The sequence below is a fragment of the Tachysurus vachellii genome, chromosome 17 (genome assembly GCF_030014155.1).
Source record: "Tachysurus vachellii isolate PV-2020 chromosome 17, HZAU_Pvac_v1, whole genome shotgun sequence".
Taxonomy (NCBI): Eukaryota; Metazoa; Chordata; class Actinopteri; order Siluriformes; family Bagridae; genus Tachysurus; species Tachysurus vachellii.
In genome coordinates, this window is record NC_083476.1 from 6292378 (window position 1) to 6314449 (window position 22072).

The 22072-nt window shown below is 36.9% G+C and overlaps 1 protein-coding gene across 7 annotated transcripts in view; it reads right to left on the minus strand.

The window, feature by feature from the left end:
* LOC132859745 (transcription factor 4-like) overlaps positions 1–22072 on the minus strand; it is a 132802-nt gene that overhangs the window by 83990 nt on the left and 26740 nt on the right. For all 7 annotated transcript variants that reach the window (XM_060890643.1, XM_060890644.1, XM_060890641.1 and 4 more), the window contains 2 exons: positions 7548–7603; positions 4781–4877 (listed from right to left, as the gene is read on the minus strand). In XM_060890643.1, coding sequence (XP_060746626.1) covers positions 4781–4877; positions 7548–7603 — 153 coding nt within the window. The remainder of the gene's footprint in view (positions 1–4780; positions 4878–7547; positions 7604–22072) is intronic.

Below are 22072 nucleotides of genomic sequence, written 5' to 3' on the forward strand. Positions count from 1 at the left end.
TATTAATACCAAAACTGTGCACACTGGTGTTTGGACCTCTTGGAATGAAACTGATACTTTAGGCTATGTAAATACACCCACAAAAATATGCTTTTCCATTTTTTTGTCATCGAGTTCAGGTGTATTTATTTAAATATCTAAAGTAATTTCTAAATATCACAGTCTTGCAGCAAATAGAGTTGTTGCTTCACAGCTCCAAACCCTGGATCGCTCATGATCCCAGATTATGTCTGTGTGGAGATTCTTTCTGTGTAGATTCCAGTAGTTGTCCATTTTCTCCTACTGAAACCTATATGCAGGCTATGCTACATAGCCCCTAGGTGTGAATGAGTGTGGGAATGGTGTCCAGTGTTGCCAGTGATATCAGTGATACCATGTCATGATGAAGATAAAGCAATTAGTGAAGATGAAAGGGTGAATTCCTAAACATTATATGCTAAATAAAATGCATTTTTAAGACTTAAAATGCACAAAAATGTAGTTCCTCAAGCGCTTTCAATAAAACATAATGCAATCTTTTGAGTGCAAATTTGAAAGAAAAAAGGTCAAGACTCAATTAATTAAAAAAGTTAAAAAAAAAAAAAAAAAAAAAAGCTAGGATTGGTTAAACTTTAGGTTAATTTCTCTTTGGGTTAATATCTTCTAAGCGCTCATATATATAAAATACAGCATCATTATCAATCCTCATTATCAATATTCAAAATTTCTATAACATTTGCATGAAAATAGACAATTAAAATAGACTAATTCGAATAATGGAATAGCTTGTTAAAATGCTTCTAGATAACTTGCTAGATGAATAACATTCCAATAACTCGAGTGCAACAGATGACCATGGTCTGGTTCACCCGTCTCCTTGTCTTCTGTCTGATCACCTTTATAGTACGATGAAACATTTATGTTTATTTATTTATTATAATTATTTTGTTTAACATTTCCTGATATGAGTCTCTTCCAGTAAGACTTTGCCCCTACTCACAGGACTTCAGTAGTTACTATTGCAAACACAATCCATTTACAGCATTTTGGCAGACACCCTTATCCAGAGCAACTTACATTTTGTCTCATTTTCATGCAACTGAGTAATTAAGGATTAAGAGCCTTGCTCAAAGTCCTCAGCAGTGGACACCAGGTGGACCTGGGATTTAAATTCACAACCTTGTGAACAGTGGTCCAAATGAATTAACCAATAAGTTACTAACCGATAACTAAATGCATTATGTATTTCATATCATCCGAACTGGGAAAAATAGTTAATAATAAACTCTGTGCTTCATTGCATTCAATGAGCACATAGCATATGTAAAGAGCTGCACAGAATCTGGATGCTCTGCTGCCAACTTCAAGACAAAACAAAACAAAAAATAAACAAACAAAATAAAATACTAAAATCCTCATCAAACAGACATAAATAATATTCTCACTTTGTACTGTGCATCATTTAAAAATGAGCTAATAAATTATCAGCAAATCACAAAAGCTCAGCAAAACTCTCCCAAACTTCAAAGATTTGCAGAAAAAAACGCGCATCCAGGGAGAAAACCTCTGCTGAATTAACACTACTGAACTGGTGCTGTGTGAAAAGTGCTGAAGAGAAAAGCAAAAATCACAAACACAAAAAAGGACAGTTCCTAGCAAACTTGCTTACAAGTCCAAAACTTGCATGTGCTTTGTGGCCAGGACAGTGACAGTAAAGAAGCACTGTGTTCGCTCACCTGCACCTGCTTGGTCTCTTCCTCACACACACACACACACACACACACACACACACACACACACACACGCACACACACACACTCACACACACACACACGCACACACACGCACATAAGTAAAATTTGCACAGTCACACATACATAAAGTGTAGTTGAAAGCACATGCACACAAACCCATGTACACACAAACACACGTACACACACTCTAGCAATCTTATGTCATCTATGTCAAATTTTCTTCTCTACTTTGACAATGACAATAATGACAGATGTGTGATTAGCATGTCAAGATGTCTGTGCCCACATTAGTTGCTGCCACACACAATTAAACAAACATGAACATACAAGCTTGTACAAATACATGTGCACAAAGACATTATACTAATCCTGCAACTCTTACAGTCTCAAATCTTCTGGCTTTTATACATTGTTTTGAATAAAACACGTGCACACACATGCACACACAAATCCCTGTGTGTACCTAAGCAGTAAAAAAAAAAAAAACAGTCTCAACAGCACTGAGGTGATTGAGAGTGAAATTAATGAGTTAATGCTGCACTAAATGACTAGAGTGAAGACTGGACTGCAGGGGAGAAGGGCGGGCGGGGTGGCATGTGAGCAAGCAGACAGATCCAACTGGGTAAAGCCTGAAGGGAAGTTGAAAGTGAGGACATAGAGATAGATAGAGAGAGAGAGAGAGAGAGAGAGAGAGAATCAAAGAGAGGGAAAGAGAGAAGTATAAAAAGTGTATTAGGGGTAGGAGAGAGACAGAAAGAACTGGAGCTCAGGAGGAATGTGTGTGGGCTTGGAGGGCAACCCAAATCCCTGTGCTGATTATCTAAAACATGTCACTGTAATCTGTAAAAGTCCTCAGTGCTAGAGAACATTACGTAATTTTTCTGTTTGTATGCATGTGCCTGGACTGCTGTGATCTCTTTCTCTCTCTCTCTGATAATTCTAACATGCATGCTGTAAGATGTTTTGGACACTGTAATGCACTGAAATGCAAGTACAGTTAAGTACAGTTTTCTGCATAGGTACAGCATTTGTATAGCAAATCTTACAAGGCCTTACTAGATAAACAGCTGTATGTACGGTACTTCTTTCAGCTTCATAGACTACATTTAGGCAAATTTAGGGATATGTGTTTGCAGTTCATGACCACTCATCAGGATGACTTGCCTTGCATTCATACAGCTCATCAAAACAGCAGAAACCCATTCATTTCTTTAAATTAAAAGTGATTTACAGCAACAGAAGGTGAAGCGATACAAAAAGGTTAAGGAGTTAAAGTTTATGCAAATGAGAAGCAAACCATGTGGTGTGAGGTGCAATAAGAGTAAGGTTCTTTTTTGGCTCCTTGAAAAATTATCTGTGTGTTTTTATTTCACAGTGCAGCTCCGGAATCAGTCCCTAAAGAGTTGCCATGCTGCTACGGGACTGAAGTGTTTGATGAACCCTGTGCCAGTGTTTTCGACAGAGACCCTGGGGCAGACCCAGAATTATATCTCACAGTTGGCTTGGGAACATCTGTGGATCCCCACGAAGAGCATGAATCTATGGCTGGCGATAGAAACGTCTGGACTGAACTTCCCAGCCTGTTGCCACTTTAACCCCAGCAGTAAATGTGGAGGGGAAAATGAATGAATAAAAATCAATTTTAACATAAGATGGACACTAAAAAACACTGCAGTGTGTGAGCGCAAACATACGCAAACTAACAAAGGTTAGTTTTGTCCCTTGCAACACTGATTCTCACAAAATGCCTCAACAAACAGCTCTCCGAGTGCTCTGAAGAGTGAATGAGTTATAAGCCTGGACCATGAGGTGAAAACAGACAGAGAAAAGAGGAGCCTTAAGACAAATAAATAATCACAAAACATATCCACACAGACAAAGTGGGGCAGTCAGTATTGAGGTTCTCTCTCTCATCATGAATGTCAGGATGTTAAATGTAAAGGACATTTAAAACTTGTATAAACTCACACCCACATAATACAACTCATGGGGACAAAACTCCCACTCGCACCATTGCAGACGCTTTACTTTTGAATGTTATCTTTCTTTTATGAGAAGTTGCTTCATTTGGGAGGGGGAGAGAGAGAGATAGGAGAGAGAGAGACAAAGGCAGAGAGAGAGAGAAAGAGAGATACAGTAGGAGAGGGAGAGACAGAAGCAGAGAGAGAGAGAGAGAGAGAGAGAGAGAGAGAGAGAGAGAGACAGAAGCAGAGAGAGAGAGAAAGAGAGATACAGTAGGAGAGGGAGAGACAGAAGCAGAGAGAGAGTGAGAGAGAGAGAGAGAGAGAGAGAGAGAGAGAGAGAGAGAGAGAGAGAGAGAGAGAGAGAAGCAGAGAGTGAGAGAGAGAGAGAGAGAGACATATAGATAAACAGGATGGCCTATGGCACTATATTACTGCTATATTTTTATGGCTTATGTCAAGCTTAATTAGCCTTGAGATCTTGTATCACAGCCTGATTATCTATGTCACTGGCCATTTCTAAGTGTGGCATAGCCCAAGGCACAGTGCAGTGTTATGGGCGGTGGAAGATCACGCCTATATACTGTAGATTCACTCAGAGAAAGTGTGAAGGCAAAAAGAAGGGAAAGCTTTAATGACATGGACAAGTGATGTACAGTGTATAAGTAATTGTGTAATACCCACAGAACACTGAAAGACAGTTGTATCCCAAGCCAAACAACATAAAAAGCAGACTGAAAAGCTAAATAGCTAGTTGTTGATTATTTTTACTTCATTAAGTGTCCCTTTCTTGTTAGCATACAGATAAACGATTCCATTTATCCAAAATTTTAAAATAAGATCAAACAAAACCATTCAGACTAAGTATCGCTACTGCCACAGATTTAGAACAATTCCACAAGGTGACAAAAATCCAAGCTGTTTCAGAAATCGACAGCCTTAATCACATACTTGTTCATTTCGTCATGTTGATATAATTCTCATTGTAAACTATTGCACATCATTGTTACTACCTCTTCATGACCATCATCTAATACAAACATACAGTTTGTGGCCAGATGTCACACAGGGACCCTCAGCACTTACCTGCCAGTCTAGAGTTCCCGTAAGGAGGTGAGATGCCATCATGTGATCCCACATCCCGGCCGGCCACGTGAGAGTATTGAGAGCCGTCAACGTAAACCTGTGGCAATAAAAGTCAAAGGTCAGCAAGAGATATATATATCCATTTACACACAAACACACACATACATATGATATTATAATTCAGGCCTTTAATAAGAGGTGCATTTAATAAAACAAAGATTCGAACATTTAATATTAAGAAAACACCTTTGAAACAAGTCCATTTTCGAATTTTTAGCAAAATCTATATAAATACATATGATACACATTTTATGCTATTGATTTTTTTTCCCGAATGGATTTAATGATGCATATTTTATTCAAACTATTCTATTCTAACACTGTTCTGACTAACAGTTTAATATAATCACTCCAGTTCATGTGTTACATGTTAAATATGGAAATTGTTCACACGACACCTCCAAGAAGAATGATAGGATCGGATGCATTTTTTTCTTAATAAACACATGACACAATCATAATTTGAATAATGCCATTCTCTGGCATTAAGTGAGAGAATTTATTCAAACGAACTATTGAATGGTCTTAAGGGAGAGTGATGAAGGTTGGTGCTAATGTTAACATTAACACTCTGCTGTACTGTACATCTCCCAATTATAATCTCACAGCACTATCTATTTAAAAAAGCAAGCAATACATTTTTTTTCATCTGTGATGGATATATTCAGATAAAAACAAAATAATGAAGAATTAACGATGAATGTTAAATTACTGGGGCCAGAAATCTGTACAAAAACCTTCAAGAACGCAAAGGCAGTCACTTGCAGTTTACAAACCACTGGTCATGTCATCTAATAAAGCTACACGTTTTCAGCAGTTAAATAAGCAACCTAAATAACAGAAATTATCCATCTCCATGCACTTCTTTATCCACTTCGTTTCTTATTCAAGTAAATTTATAAGTAAAATTAGGATGCAGAATTTGATTCAAAATATAGTGTTAGTTTAAACACCGCATTGAAAGTTTTACATGGAAAATGATCATCATTGAGCTTTCAAGAAACCTGTCCAAATCTAAGGCAGCACACTACATGCTATACAACAGAATAACCTTCTATTAAAAAATTATATTAGTCACAAATGTGACTAATATAATGTAGTGTAAATCATTTACTATTGTGACAACAGTACATAGAAAGCCACACAGTTAGTATAATACTTGTAGGCTGTGGCTGATAGCTTTGTCTCAGCTATAAATAAAGGTCTTTCGTGTTACTTTTCTATGAGCTTTGAAGAATGGCATGCTGTTCATTTTTGATGTATAAACCATCCCCTAGTACATGGATGTCCTGAGCAACATCCATGCATGTGCATTTCAGCAACAGGAATCTGTCAATTCATAAGCAAAAAAACTTCATCCAACAGTACAACAAAAAGCAAAAAACTGAAGTAGTGGAACTCAGAAAAGTGCTAAATAAGGCAGAGGCTAATGAGTTCATCCTTTAGTGCGCATCAGTGTCAGAATTCTCCATTTGCATTAGCAGAAAGTGCTTGGGTAGGCATGTCCTTCACCTCACATCTCGAATTTCTGCTGATGGCAGACACGATTTTACCTCACATGACCTTTTCAGTATGACCTCTGAACTCAGCAGACAAGCAGTCAACAGAGAGACAAACCAATTCGGTTCGGAAAATAAAAATAATCATTACTAAGCAGTTGGTACTAATTATGCACAGTAAATAAAGACCTCTCTGTCCTACAGCACAGGGTAGAGTATGAAAGTAGAATAAAAAACATGTATCTAATAAAACAGAAAACTACGACCATAGAAAGAAAGATAGAGATAACATCAAGACAGACACAACTGTCATCCAATTAAGTTATATAAAACACACTACATTCTGTCATTCCTCTAATTAAATCCTTGTTTCAGAGCCTGGAGTGTGAGACTGATTAAATTTAAAGTGGTGTATTATGACAAATAGATTACAGTCTTGTATTGAATGATACAATAAGCCATAACACTGAACCATAAATAGATAGATAGATACGGTATACTGTATGGCCAAAAGTTTGTGTACATCTGATCATCACACCCAATTGTGCTTGTTGTATATCCCATTCAGATTCATCCCTTTCAGAGTCTATTTACTGTTATAAACCCTATAATAATAAAACTAAAATGATGGTAAAGACAAATCTGCCCTGTTTGGTCGGTCTTCTGCTCTTATAGTCTGTCCACCTCAAGGTCAGTTACTGTATCCTTCCTGGAAGCTCAAAACTCTGGCCATTTTTCTCTGATCTCTCTCATCAGTAAGGTGTTTCTACTCGCTGAAGTGTTTTTTGTTTTTCACCCCATTCTGTGTAAACTCTTCAGACAGTTGTGTGAAAATCCCCAGAGATCAGCTCTCTCTGAACAGTCAAATCAGCCCATCTGGTACCAACAAACATGCCACAGTTAAAGTCACAGAGATCATGCTTTTTTCTTTATTCTGATGTTTGATGAGAACAGTAACTAAGCTCTTGATCGATATCTGCATGATTTCCTGCAGCATTTCATGACTCCACTGTGCTGCTGCCACATGAATGGATGATTGGATAACTGCATGAATTTACTGGTGTCCAGGGGTTCCAGTAAATGGATGGATGGATGGATGGATGGACAGATTGATAGATAGATAGATAGATAGATAGATAGATAGATAGATAGATAGATAGATAGATAGATAGATAGATAGACAGATAGAAAGACAGACAGACAGATACCTTTGTAATGCGGCTGCCATTTCCCCAGGACGCTGAGCTCAGTCTGTCTTCCACAGCTGCAAGAGGAAAAAGAGGGAACAGATCATCTCTCTAATCTTAATTACGGTTGTATTTATACAGTTACGCAATGGCAAATGTTGGTTAATATTTCTCCTCAAGTATACTTAAAAAGTGTGTGGGTGTGTGTAGGTGTGTTATTATCGGTTATATGTTGAGAATTAGTGTATAGATTTCTCCATCTTTAATCACCATAAAAACATGAATCAGTCACACTACAACATTATTTTGGCACCTTCGTGTCTTTATCAAACCTTTACATCCTGTATGGATATATTTTTAATATATTTGCTATATTTCTGGCAGGAAATAAATGGCATAAAACATAAACAGGATGTACTTTACACTAACAGCTCATTTAAAAACAAAGTGTTGGCTATGTTTATGTTTATTTTTGCTTTATATATATAAACACATGCTTTATCTGCACAGCTAAAAGTCAGACTTTGGGTAAAACTCAGCCTCTTTCTCTCAACTGTGCGTACTATAAATCTGCAGGGTAGGAGTGTTACATTACGCATAGTAATATTGATTTATTTTTACATCACGGGGATTGTGAGATAATATGCATTCACAAGACAGTTTGGTTTTAGGCAATATCATAAATATGTTTAGCTCTCAGATATACTGACCTCAACTACAATAAAAAATCTGTTCTCTTACCAAAACTACTTAAAAGATGTTGAATAAATGTAGCTACTGTATATTTTTTTTATATTACTGTATATTTTTTTATATTACTGTATATTTTTTTTATAGGTTTTGCATTTTGATGTTGTAATAGAAATCTAGAAAGCCAAATTCAGTCAAATCTTTTTTTCATATGCTCGCAGCATTTGGCTCAACAACACACTAAAGGAAGTCTCTACTCTGTACATGTCAATACAGCATGATTTCACTGAAACACTCAAAGCTAGTTCTTGCAGTTTATGTAGACAACAGATGCTGAAAGTACATAAAACTCCAAATGAATCAAAGCAGTTGCAAGCATCAGTATTAAGGATGTGCCTTCTGCCTATTTTTATAATTTGGATGTGTATAAGAGGCAATGAATGGATATTCAGGAGAAATAATTATATTTAACATGTAATGCTTTTTTTTTTTTCATTTTCCAGTGCAACTGAGAGTTTGTCCTGTCGGTGGCAGCGTGTGTTTGTGTGACTAATGAAAGTAATGTAAAGGAACAGAAATATAAACTAAAATGCTTAGCAATAGCTGTCCTGAATGTTAGTTTAATAATGTTAACATGACGTTCAATATAAGTTCAGGAGGACAGAGACGTATAATGAAAGTCATAGTATTGTCCCACAGTCTTCTATATTTGGCCAACAAGAGTTACAGCTAAGGATTTTTTAATTCAATAACACTGAATATTCTGTCTTTTTTCAGTAGTTAATACACAGCCTAGACACCAGACAAAATGCTATTTCCTTGTAATGAAAATACCACACAGCTGCTCTAGATATTTTCCCCAGAACTCTTTAAAGACTTAGAGTAAGCCTTCTCTGAATTCTTCTATTTATTCACAAATATTACAGATTTTTTTTTAAATATCTGTTTAAATAAAAAATAATAAAAAATTATTACTACAATATTATTGCTTCTTCATTATTGTTTCTCCATTCACTAAATCTCTATTGATAATGATACTGTATAACAAAGAACTTGCCAAATCACACACACACCTGAGAAAAGTTATAACTACCACAAGGGTCTAAACTAAGCTGTTTTTGTGTTTAGAAAACTGTAAAAGTCATAGAAGGCCAATAAAACTTAGAGACGGATAGAAAGCAAAGAACGCCATATGAACAATACGCAGGTGCAGCATTAATATTTGCGGTACTTCTTTTCGACTACTGAATGAAAAGTCTTGGAAAACCTGATAAAGCCAATTGTGCATATGTGTGTGTGGGTGTGGGTGTGTGACTGTGTGTGCAGCCTCTGTCAGGAGCTAATAAAGTTACAGTGACAGACGAGCCCATGTCTCTCGTGCAGATGAAATTAAAGCAGGTCAACATGAAACAGAGATGTATTAATGCATTTAACTCTGCCGTGACAAAGAAACAGACGCAAGCTATTTATATTACTTTCATTCTTTAGAGGAAGCACACTCTCTTTACTGAAGAAAGAAAGAAAGAAAGAAAGAAAGAAAGAAAGAAAGAAAGAAAGAAAGAAAGAAAGAAGAGAAGGAGTCTGCTTTGATGAGTTCAGTGGGCATATATTTTAGAAAACAAAATCCGAGTGTCTCTTGCATACACACAACTTAATTACCCTTGCCATATTATTCCATATTGCTGCAGCAAAGAGTTCATAAAGTGCCACCTTTGTGGTGATTATAGAGCACCTGTCTGCTCTCTCTCTTTCTCTCTATGTCACACACACACACACACATTCCTGGCAGACAGCTATCTGTTATCCCTTGCCTAAATGAACCCAGCATGTATGTCACTCTACTAGACAGCCCATAAACCTTTGCTCCTGTCTGTGTCTCTGGAGCTCTGAAGGACAGTGAAACAGCCCTGACACACACACACAAACGCACACACACACATACACACACACAGTAACTGTAAACTAAAATAAAAATCAGCATGTCCATGCAGTCCTCATTTACAGCATTTTAAACTTTGTTGAAAACCAAATTATTAATAACTAGCTCATAATAAACAGTTTTCTGAACAAATTGAACAAATATGTAAAAGTCACTATTTGACAGATATAAGCTGATTTTTTCTTAATTTGCAAACATTTCATGATGTTGCTTGCGGTCAAAAACAGAAACAGCAACAAGTGCTAATAGATGCCCAACAGGGCAGAATTATCTCTGCCCTATGCATGCTCTGTGAAATAGGAGGAGGAGCAGCCAGGACAGTTAATAACAGGGCCTGTCTGTTTGGGCTAGGTTAGAGCCAAGATCTTGCATATTGAACAAAGTGAATTAAATCTGATATTTTCTCAAAAAAGACAAAGTGTAAGTACAGACAGTCTATGATCTACAAGCAGGAGAGGGAAAGGAGGATTACAAAGTGAATATTGTCTGTACATCAAAAATCCATGTGATATTTCCTCAGAGAATGGTTGAAGAACAGAACAGAAGAAATGCAGAAGAGAGAGAGAGAGCGAGAGAGAGATAGAGAGAGAGAGATAGAGAGAGATAGAGAGAGAGAGAGATAAGACATTCTGCACACCTGGGAGTGATCTGGGTTATGCTAAGAAAGCATAATGGATACAACCCCATGTATTTGTTTACCAAAATAAAAAAGAAACTTTATATTTTTGTACATAATCATCTAGTGAGATCTATGTTTATGCTCAATGGTGTGACCTCTGTGAAGGCCAGTAATTAGCTATTGAATAGGGTAGAAATCAAATCAGCAGAGTGCTGTAGCCACCCCTTTCTGTTTATTCTTTAAATTCCACAGCAAAATGCCAATGTTTATAATTATTAGTTGCATTCAGGTATTATAAATGATTTCTTTTTCATTTGGGTTCATTCAGAACAAAAACAATTTTTCACGTTCCGGTTTCAACATTCCGCACAACCCTGATTAGTTTTTTTAGTTGGTTAATAGCATCTTAACATATGCTACATATCTTGCTCTGTCTATCAGAAGAAGTCAGACTTGAATTTACAATGATGCAATACCTATATTGTGCTAAATTGTCACAATACTAATTTCTAAGATATATTATTTTACAAACAATTAAAGAACTCTAGACTGTAACATTTTATTGTATGTTTTTCTACTGTTCTCATTTATTTACACAGACACTAAATATTATTAAATCCATATTTTTCACAATAAAAAAAATGCTAATATTTTGCTGGCAGTTATCGTGATACATATCGGGTACAGCAAAAAAAAAAAAAAATCATCTTTCAGCATGGTTAAATGATATCATTGCCATTACACTCACAACCAAAAGAAAGCATGGGGTAGAAATCAAATATTACATTAAACCAGAAAAAAGGTGTATTATTTTTGTTTGATTCTTTGATTCTGTTACAATCTTTTGTAAGATTGTGAACGGTCCTTCCACTTTGCAGTATGATTGCAGTGTTGCTTGCAGATTTTATATTTTCGACACAACTTTTCTGACTATAAAGGCTATATAACATATCGTCCTGTAGCTAGTAAGGACAGGAATTTAGGTCTAATGGAAAAAATGTTTATGTTTCGGGTATACATTTATTGAAATTACAATGCAATGGAATTTAAATTTGCTTTAAGAACACATTTTGTCTGTTTTTTTTTCTACTGTAATGTTAAAAATCCCTGGTCACATTTGCAGTTGTGGAATGTCAGTGAAATAAGTTCCTGCTGTCACATGTTATATCACCTTTAAATAGTTGTTTCTTCACCAGCATCTCTTTTTTCTGTAAGTTAATTAAAAAAAAAAATAAATCAGAAACATACCAAGAGTTACAATGTGTTTTGATATTTCAGACTACTATTCATCGATGACACACAACCCTGCATCAGGGTGCTAATGCTAACATGTGCATTAGTGAAAAATGTAATGTAATTAGTCAAAACAAATCCCAAATTTACATGGATGTTCACTGGCCAAGCAACAGTCCAAATTTGCTTGCCCAGGTGCAGTATCGTATCACATATCTGTGTGGGCCCCAGCAGCTATGAGACAGAAACAGCTATGAGACAGAAACCCTCTTACACACACTGGCCTTGGTCATGCAGAGGCTTTGTCAAGGGAGTTAGTTATGACACAGGAATGTCTATGAACTGCACAATGGAAAGATTATGTATGTGCACACACACACACACACACACACACACACACACACACACACACACACATAATCACTGCATGAAATAAATAATAATAAAAAGACCTATTTATTAGAACATTAAGATAAAATTCATTCATTCATTCATTCATCTTCTACCGCTTATCCGAACTACCTCGGGTCACGGGGAGCCTGTGCCTATCTCAGGCGTCATCGGGCATCAAGGCAGGATACACCCTGGACGGAGTGCCAACCCATCACAGGGCCATTAAGATAAAATGTTAAATTAATTTATAATGATATTGACATGGGATAAATTTAGCCTAAAAATGAGGCATTTACCAATGATTTTATCTCTACACTTCAACATATGTTATAAGCTAAGAGTCACTGTATGATTCTGCTGTATGAATCTCATTAGAAAGCTTGTGGTGATGAGATTAAATGAGATTAGAAAATCTATCTCCGGATTCAGGCGAACAGGCGAGTGCGAGACTTTTTTAAAGATCATTTACCGATGATCATTCACTGTTTCATGTGAATAAGTCGTATCCTGATAAGTGACAACTGAAACGACTGGCTTGTGGTGTGGGATGTCTGTCTCTAGTTTCTCCTCTGACAACTGTGAGTTTGTACTTGCTTAAGGTGACAGTGCATTTCAGTTTAACTGGAAAATGAATATAATAGATACAGTAGATAGTTTAACTGTCACTGTAATTTGAGCTTAAATGGAGAGGATGAAGAAATGGATCCTCTCTACTGAGGGGAGAGACATATGTGTGTGTGTGTGTGTGTGTGTGTGTGTGTTAGTTTCCCCTTCTCACTTAAATACTGAAAAATAGTCCCATCCCCCAATCTCCAGCCCTTCTTTGCTGGTCTGAGACCAGATCTGTACAGATGTTCAGCAGATTTATTTAGTGGTGAAAGTATAAGTGAGTTTGTGTGTGTGTGTGTGTGTGTGTTGTGGGGATCCAATACCCCTTTTCCACCAAAAAGAACTGAGTGCTGGTTCAGAGCTAGCACTGGTGCTGGTTCAAAGTTGGTTCCACTGTTGAACCTTCTAAGAACCGGTTTGCCATTCCACCGGCTAGAGAGCCGTCACAGAGGCGAGTCTGACATCACTGTATACGTGTCACGTGTCCCAGCAACTTTAACGCAGCAGCGGCAAACACAAACACATCAACAATGGCGGATGTTGCTTTACTGTTAATGCTCATGGCTTTGTGAACCTACATTGACACCCAAACGCGGCGAATCCAACGTGTACGTGCAGCTCCATGTAATCTGTATAAACGGAGGTTGTAATCGAGAAAGTACATACCGTTATTTTATCATTAACATAGAAAAAATTTAGCCTTAGCATGTAGCTACTTACTATCATGTGTGCTGATAATGTATCATATCGCGGTAAAGTAAAAGGGCCTTTTTACACCTGGTCACTTCATGTGTTTTCTCTGATCCGATAGCTATCTGATTTGTTAAAACTGTTCCATTTACATTAGGCCACATAAATGCGACTTGGCGAATCAGATATCAATCCGATATTTCTACTCCCGCCCAATATGCAAATATATTTTACCTCATTTCCGGGGTAATTGACATGTAACACGCGTTGGTGTATGCGGTTGCTGCAAAAAACAGCATTTAATGTTTGCTGCATTTTCGCTGGCGGCAGCAGTGCATTTTAAGACCAAACGAGACACCTGGGTGAAAGATCGGAGCCAGCACTGATGGGAAAACATATTTGTTTCTGGCACGATGCACGACTCGCGAGTCAGCTGCGAGTGACATACTTCCGTTTGGGAGGAGTATAGCGCTGACGTATGTGGCTTGAACAACCACATGCATTTACACCTGTCCAGTTTCATCTGAAATGCGTCCCAGACCACCTCCTGAAGTGCTTTGAGCGATCGGATTTATATCCGTCTCGAAACCGTTTCGGAGGGCATTTACACCTGGTCTTTTTGCGATCGGATAGCTATCGGATCACAGAAAACGCATGAAGTGACCAGGTGTAAAAACGCCCAAAGTGTATTAAACATTAGTATACTTAAGGTACAATATCAAATGCGCTAACAGTAGCCCCGCACACAGCCAGTGACACAAGCGGTTCTTAAGTCTAGACCAGCAACATTTTGGTGCTACTGTACTTAAGAACCACTTTTCCTGGTTCAGAGCCGGTGCTTTGGCTGTCGAAAAAGAAAGAACTGGTTCTAAATTAGGCTCTGGCTCCGAACCAGCACTCAAACTGCCTCGGTGGAAAAGGGGCACAAGAGAAATTCTGGTATTTCTTTACAGATGTGACAGCATCAGAAAAGAATACAGAGAGACAGAGATAAAATATAAGTTAGAGATACAGAGAAAAAATGAGCACAGAGAAGCACAAGGTACCCCTGACATTTAATCAACAACATATGAAAACACACACTATGTACAGAGATACATATGTGTTGACTCACGTTCAAACACACCACACACACAAACACACACACTGTCATTACACTCATCGATCACTTTCTCTGTGTAGTACTAAAAACAAAACTCAAATCAATCCCCATCAGTCTGAGATCGCCTTTCAACTCTTCACTCTAATCAGTACTGGAACAACTACACACACAGACATACACAATCACGCTCTCACACACACTCCAAATTCTTGTTCAATACACAATTGATGGAGAGAGTAAAAGTGTAGTGCAGTCTCAACTACACCTGCTTCTGAAGTGAACAGTTCTGTAGATGAAAAGGTGAGATGCTCTGTGTGACTTTTCCATAAGACACAACATTATGCAGATGGGTCCAGAGAAGAAGGAGCTGCATATTCCGCACTTCATTAGCTCGCTCTCTTTGCATTGTAAATAACTGCAGAATGTGACTCATCTCCTAAACACTCACACATACACGTGTGTATGCCCTTATAAACATCACAACTACTCAGATCACTGTTGTCCATATGCACCAGCTGTTCTTCTTACTAGAGTTAAAGAAGTTCACATAAAATGTACTTGTATTATAAGCAATCCACTCAGTGGCCATCTTGGCAATGCTCCTGTGGTGCTGTACAGTCATACAGAACCTGACTCCTGTCTACTTAAAAAGGGGAGAGATGCATAACGGCAATACAAATTACTTCTTGATCTGACTAAAACCACTGAAATGCTTTCCGAAATAATTCTTTATAAAGTCTCAAGAGGAGCAACAGGTCTGGAGCATGTAAGCTGTCAAAAGTATATATATATATATAAAAGGATACATTTTCAAATAATATACACAACAAATTCAATATTTTTTTTTCTTTTCCTTTAGGTATTTTTTTAATATATACACTTTACTAATGTTTTGTCTTTTTTCTGAATTTGCAGAAGGTAAGATTTGATTTCAAATACATTTTTTTTTTTTTTTTAAATAAAAAAATGACAAATTGAGGTTATTGCAGTTTTTAAATTAAAAGATCTGAACCTAAATACAAATGTGAATTTCAGTAGAACATAAGATTTTTGGAAACCTTTATTTCTGTTTGTATATTTAGTTTTTGACAAAACCACAATGAACTGAAATATACAACATTCATATTTAAATATTTCTGTCAGTTTCCACACTCCATAAACAGATTACCATTATGCAAAGTCAACCAGCCAGTCACACTCAGAGAGGAACACACTCTGAGTATTCATTCGATTTTTTTCTTCCTGGCATGCCATGTCACACCTTCTCCTTATGCACATATAAACTTTTATATCACTGCCAAACAGTAAACCATATTAGGGTTTTTTTTTCTGTTTATGTTTTTTCCTTATCTACAAAGCTCATATAAAAACAGATGGATGGAAAAAAAATGTAATTTGTTTTAGAGCCAATTAAATATTGATCAGTCTTATAGCTGTGGAAATTCGGCCCAGAACAGGGATGCTGGGAAAAGATGAAAACACATCTAGCGAGCTGAAGTCTTAACCTTGACCTCTGCATACTCACTGAGCTCAGACATGACTGAATGTTGGGGAGCAGATGAATTGTTGAGGGGGTGCAAGAGCGAGAAGAAATGGGGAGTGCACCAGACACCAAAGGGAAGGAAAACTGGGCTGCACCAATGAGCAGAGCAACTGGTGTTTGCTCTCTATCATTCATCCTCCCTCCCCTCTTTTTTCTCTCCCACTCATTTTTTTATTTTATTTTACTCTGTTTCCTCTGTGATAACTACAAGTTAACCAGTTCTCTCGCTCCCTGCACTTTATATGATTTTTATACAACACACACACCTTGCTATAAATAAGGCTGGTGCAGCTGGGCTGGGCTGGATGACTAAACTGACTGCTGACCTGTTTCACAGACACAGGTGCTTCATCTTACACTGAGCACCAGAGCACAGGAATGTCAACACACACACACACACAAACACACACACACACACACACACGAGAGAGAGAGAGGGGGGGGGGGGGGTGTTGGAGGAGGAGAAGTGGGGTGACGGATATAACAGCTCCATCCACCCCACCTCCCGCTTTCACTGATTCTCACCGTTCTCTCACTGTTCATATCTGAACCCCACCCTCCACAACCACACACACACACACGCACACACAGGCGAGATTAAGTGTTATGCAAAATAATTTTTTCCATGCAAAGACAAAAAAGAGTTGTAGAGAATTAAACGCTTCATCTTTTTAACAGGTCTGGCAATATCATTAATGCTTTTGAAAAAGACTGCCTTCAGTTTTTATGCTGTACCACTGTCGTGTTTATTCTAAAATTTGCAGAATTTTTGGCTTTTCATCAAGGACTACAGAATAGACGTGACTAAACCAAAAACAATACCCCATTGTAAATGTTGCAAGATGCTAAAAAAAAAGACCAATGGCAAAAAAGGTTGAGCAAACATTTATAAAGGTCTACAAGGACTTAGATCCCTTCGGAAGTCGCTGATAGTATGCACTGGTCCAAAGTAACAGTCAATAGTTCCTCAGGAATTATGAAGCTCAGTTGTGTTTGTAAATCTTATATCTGCCTCTCGTTTTAACTTCACCCGCGCAACTTGGTGCTGGTATAAATTAGGGCTCACATGTGTTTCCCACCACTTTTTAGTCTACACCTGTGTGTGTGTGTGTGTGTACCTGGAGTTCTGTTCTATGTTATAGTTCCCTGAGTTTTCCATGTTGTGTGAGACTTTAATGGTCCAATAAAAATCCCACAGCTCAAAGGGGGAAAAGTCTAGCACACAGTGGGCACACACACACACACACACACACACGCACACACAGAATACAGAAAGTTGCTGAACACACACCCACTCTCTCTCTCTCTCTCTCTCACACACACACACACACTCACACTCACACACACACACTGTTTCAAGGCATAAACACACAATAAACTATATTGCACACTACTACACATGCAAGTCATACTGGAAGTCTGGTGCCAGGCTGGATGAAGTTGCTCTCCTAGCACCATTCTTCTGCATGCCATCCATCTCAGTAGTGTGTCAGTAATAAAGTAGACGTGTATTGAAGCGCACAGGTGAAAGGTTACACTTGGCGCAGATTTTCCCTGCAGTGCCAACCTGTTTAGCACACCAGGTGTTTAGCAGGACTATGTCTTCATTTAAACCCCTATTTTTAACTCTTATTTTAGATCGTTTATAGTCCCTCTTGGCCCGTCCTCAATGCAAAGCCGAAATCTATACTGAAAGATGTGCAGTGAGAGCCAATGAGACTTGGGTCTGAAAGCACAAATGAAAATGCTCCTATTTGTCATTTTTTCCCTTCAAAATTTAACACAGTTTTTATTACAGAATGATAGTAATGATAACCCGAGGATACATTTTAGATCATTAGAAGGGGTTCTGCTCAAAGAAAATCTGACCTATTGTACTAAGGAGTTAACCTGACCAATAAATTATTTAAAATATTACATTTGAATGATGACCTTAAAAATGTGCAACATCTTGAGTCAAATGTTGTACATTTCCTTTTTTTTTTCTTCTTTTTTTTTTTAATTAATTCTAAAAGTCTGTTTGTTTCCAGTTTTAAATAAAATACGAGTCTAAGTCTCAATCAGGCTTCTTCTCTCATTTCCATGCTCTACTTGCAGCAAATTAAAAAGACTTGATTAGTGACTAAAAATAATCATACTGTAAGTTCTACAAGATATCAAAACCTGAATGTTATAAGTGGTTATATTAATATTTTGAACTGTGAACTAATTAAAGATTACAAATAAGAAAAAATAATCTTTGACCCTGTCACTCAGCTCCACCATATCCACCTTCTCCTCTGATGCTCTATTAACCGCTACTCACCTTAACACATTTGAGTGAGGGGAGAATTTATCTCTGTTCATTAATCTAGTGTCCATTTCCTTATTTGCACGAAAGAAAAAAATATAATAGTAACAGGTGTGTTTGAAGAAGAAAAAAGAAGAAGAAGAGGAGGAAGAAATCAGATTATATATATATATATATATTCTTTCACTGTTACAAAGCATGTACAATGCTTTTCCACTCTCCCAAGCTCTTGAATTCATTCTTGACTAGTATCTGTAGATATTTTTATATATATATATATATATATATATATATATATATATATATATATATATATATATATATATATATATATATATATATATTTTTTTTTTTTTTTTTTTGTTAACTGAAGACATAACAGTTCTGGCCTGTTTCAAGCATCTGCCTCCTATAATAATAAACTATCTTCCTGACCTTAAGCAGTGTTGACTTCTCCTTTCTATGTAATGGAAAACCAAAAATAAAAACAAGATACACTAAATGAACAAAGCAGTGGTCTGTCTGAACCAATGACCCAAAAAAGAAAAGAAAAGAAACACTGTTTTTCAGAGTATTCAATTAAATGTGAAATACTGTTTTCCTCAGTATTGAAAGGACAAGTTTGCCTTATGTCAATGAAACTAAAAAAAAAGAAAACAAATGTAGGCTGTGAAAATCCATGCAAAAAATCTAAAATAGCAAAAAAGAGAGAGAAAGTACAAGGGCGAGGTCAGAAAGCTAATGGTCTGCTTCGAATGAAATTAAACCAAAATGATGTCAGAAATAATATCATTCATATCCCATACCAAAATAACTGAAAGGGTTAAAAAGATTCTTTATTTTGTGTTTTTACAGCAAAAAAAGTGTTTTTTTTTTCTCAGTGTACACTGAAAGCCTTTATTATCATTATTCTATTGGTATTGCATATGATTGGTGTGTTTTAAGCTTAGCCATGCTTTTTGTTGTTCTAAAAGTGAGTATACACATAGTATATTCTATATACTGTACTGTATTTAGCTACTAAATCCTGAGATTAGTATATAAAGAGTTTAGGAAATTATTTATACCAAAATATAGATTCTGAATATTGCCCATTTGCTCAGGCATTAAAGCAGTAAATCAATACTGATGCCTTAGAAATCTCTCAAGAAACAATTAAGTATTCAACAATGAACAGTAGCAAGAAGTGAAGGCTGACAATATTTTTTCCTAATGAAGGCAGAGTCTGTCATTCCACTCAGAAAGTTTCCCCTTTTCATTTATTAGCCAATTAGATGTTTATTCCCTGCTTTCATCATCATGCTCATAAATCCCAATAACCAATTAGGATTTTTCAGCATAGAAATACTCAAACCTGGCTAAATGAATCTGCAAACTCCAATCTTTCATCACTGACAATATCTTCCCTTCACATTTTGTTTTTCAGTGTACCTGAAATGGCTTTAAACTGTATCGCATAAACTTAAGCTACAGAACAAGTGCATTTTATAGCAATTCAAATTGGTTGATACGGTATCAGTTGTTTAAGAAACATTAAGTAATAAAAAAAGAAAAGATGAAATGCAACCATTTGTCACCACAAAATAAAGCTATACCTTCCTTGTTTGATAATTGTCACAAAAAAGCATGCTCCTGAAACAGGAAGTCAAAGACTCTATCGCACACAAATATTCTTGAATTAGTAGCAAATGCTGTCTCCGGTGTGTAACTCGGTTAACCAAAGTTGAGCTGTATATCATGACAAAACCCACAGCTCCTAACGTGTTTCTCCCTAGACTTACTGCACCTGTTCTGCCCCAAAGGAAGCTCGCACACGCCTTGGCATTCTCTCAGCTCTGTTCGTTGGTGGTGGTTTCTGATTCTCTGATTCAGTCTACAGTATGTGGCGGATGACAGTTTTTTTTGTTTTTTTTTCGTTTATCTAGATAGTGGCTGCATACTATAAGAAACTATTATAGCAAAATACATAAATAAAAATATTTATTAAAAAAATTGGATCCAGAAAATGCAATTAAATGTAACTGAATTCATTATTAGCTTAAAAGAAGCAATTTTGCAAGGTATGGTTTTTATTTTTCCAGTATCACAAGCATCTGTCTGTCAATAATGTATCTTTCTTCCTATCTGCACTTATCTCCTGGATTCCTCCCCCTCTTTTCAGCATTCCCTTCTCACTCCTTACCTGCCATTGCAGACTAAAATAATAAGGCAGCAGCCTCACTCTTTGAAATTGGCAGATGAGAAGCATCGATGACTACTTGTGTCTCTCCTTTCTCCGCCCTACCACCTGGCTTTTAGTGTGTGTGTGTGTGAGAGAGAGAGATGAATACAGGAACCAAATGCATAGGGAAACTAGGGAGAAACTGAGAGGAAACAGCAGAGAGAGAGAGAGAGAGAGAGAGAGAGAGAGAGAGAGAGAGAGAGAGAGAGAGAGAGAGAGAGAGAGAGAAGAATAGAGTACAGTAGAGAATGAAAAGCAAGGTAAGGTGTTGATTAGGCCTTAGAGGTTGGGACTCCAAGCCAATGGCCAAGTGATAAACTGTTTCCTGTTAGTATTACCTATTATGAAAATTAGAGGGAGGGAGGGAGAGGAGGAGACAGAGAGAGAGAGAGAGAGAGAGAGAGAGAGAGAGAGAGAGAGAGAGAGAATGTACTGAGGGAGAGTCTGGGCTTGTCTGGGCTTTGCTGTACAGCAGCACTCCATCACACTGCTTTCTCCCTGTTTGTTTTCTCTCCCTTTGTTCAAAAAATATATTAAATGAGCAAAACAAATAACAGATTGGAAAGTTAATGGCACGCAAAACTACATAAGAAAAATTGAAAAGGGGAGGAAAGCAAAAAAATGACTTTCATGCACTACAGTGGGGCAGAGAAATGACTATTAGCAAGTTCAAACATGGCTGAGTTATACATACAGCTTTGAGCCTTTAAAGGTGGTGTTATAGAGGGTGGTTTGAATGAGCATGCCTGTAATATTAAAGAGGATGTTTTAGAAATAATAAATAAAGGTTGCTTTTGAAGACTTTGGCATTCAGACAGCATCAGACACAAGCAGCATCAGACACAAGCACACAGAGACTAAATATAGTAGGTTCTGAAAGCCTCAGTCCACCAGTAGGAACCATTATTTTATCAGCTACCAAACAGAAATCATTTGTCTTATTGTGATTCTATTAATAAAAAAATCATGAAAAGTAAATATTCACATATATTTACATTTTATACAAGCATTTTTATTACAAAGCTAAAAAATGCATATTTATTTTAAATTATGTTAATAACTATCAATAAAGAAAAATGGTGTTTTGAAAATAAATCAAACAGATCTTAGTAGTGAACTTGTAATAAATTAACAATTTAATATCTTAATAATATATTCCACACTAAACAATTCCTTACTGTAGTGTGTAGGTTGCTAAGCAACATACGATGCAAAGA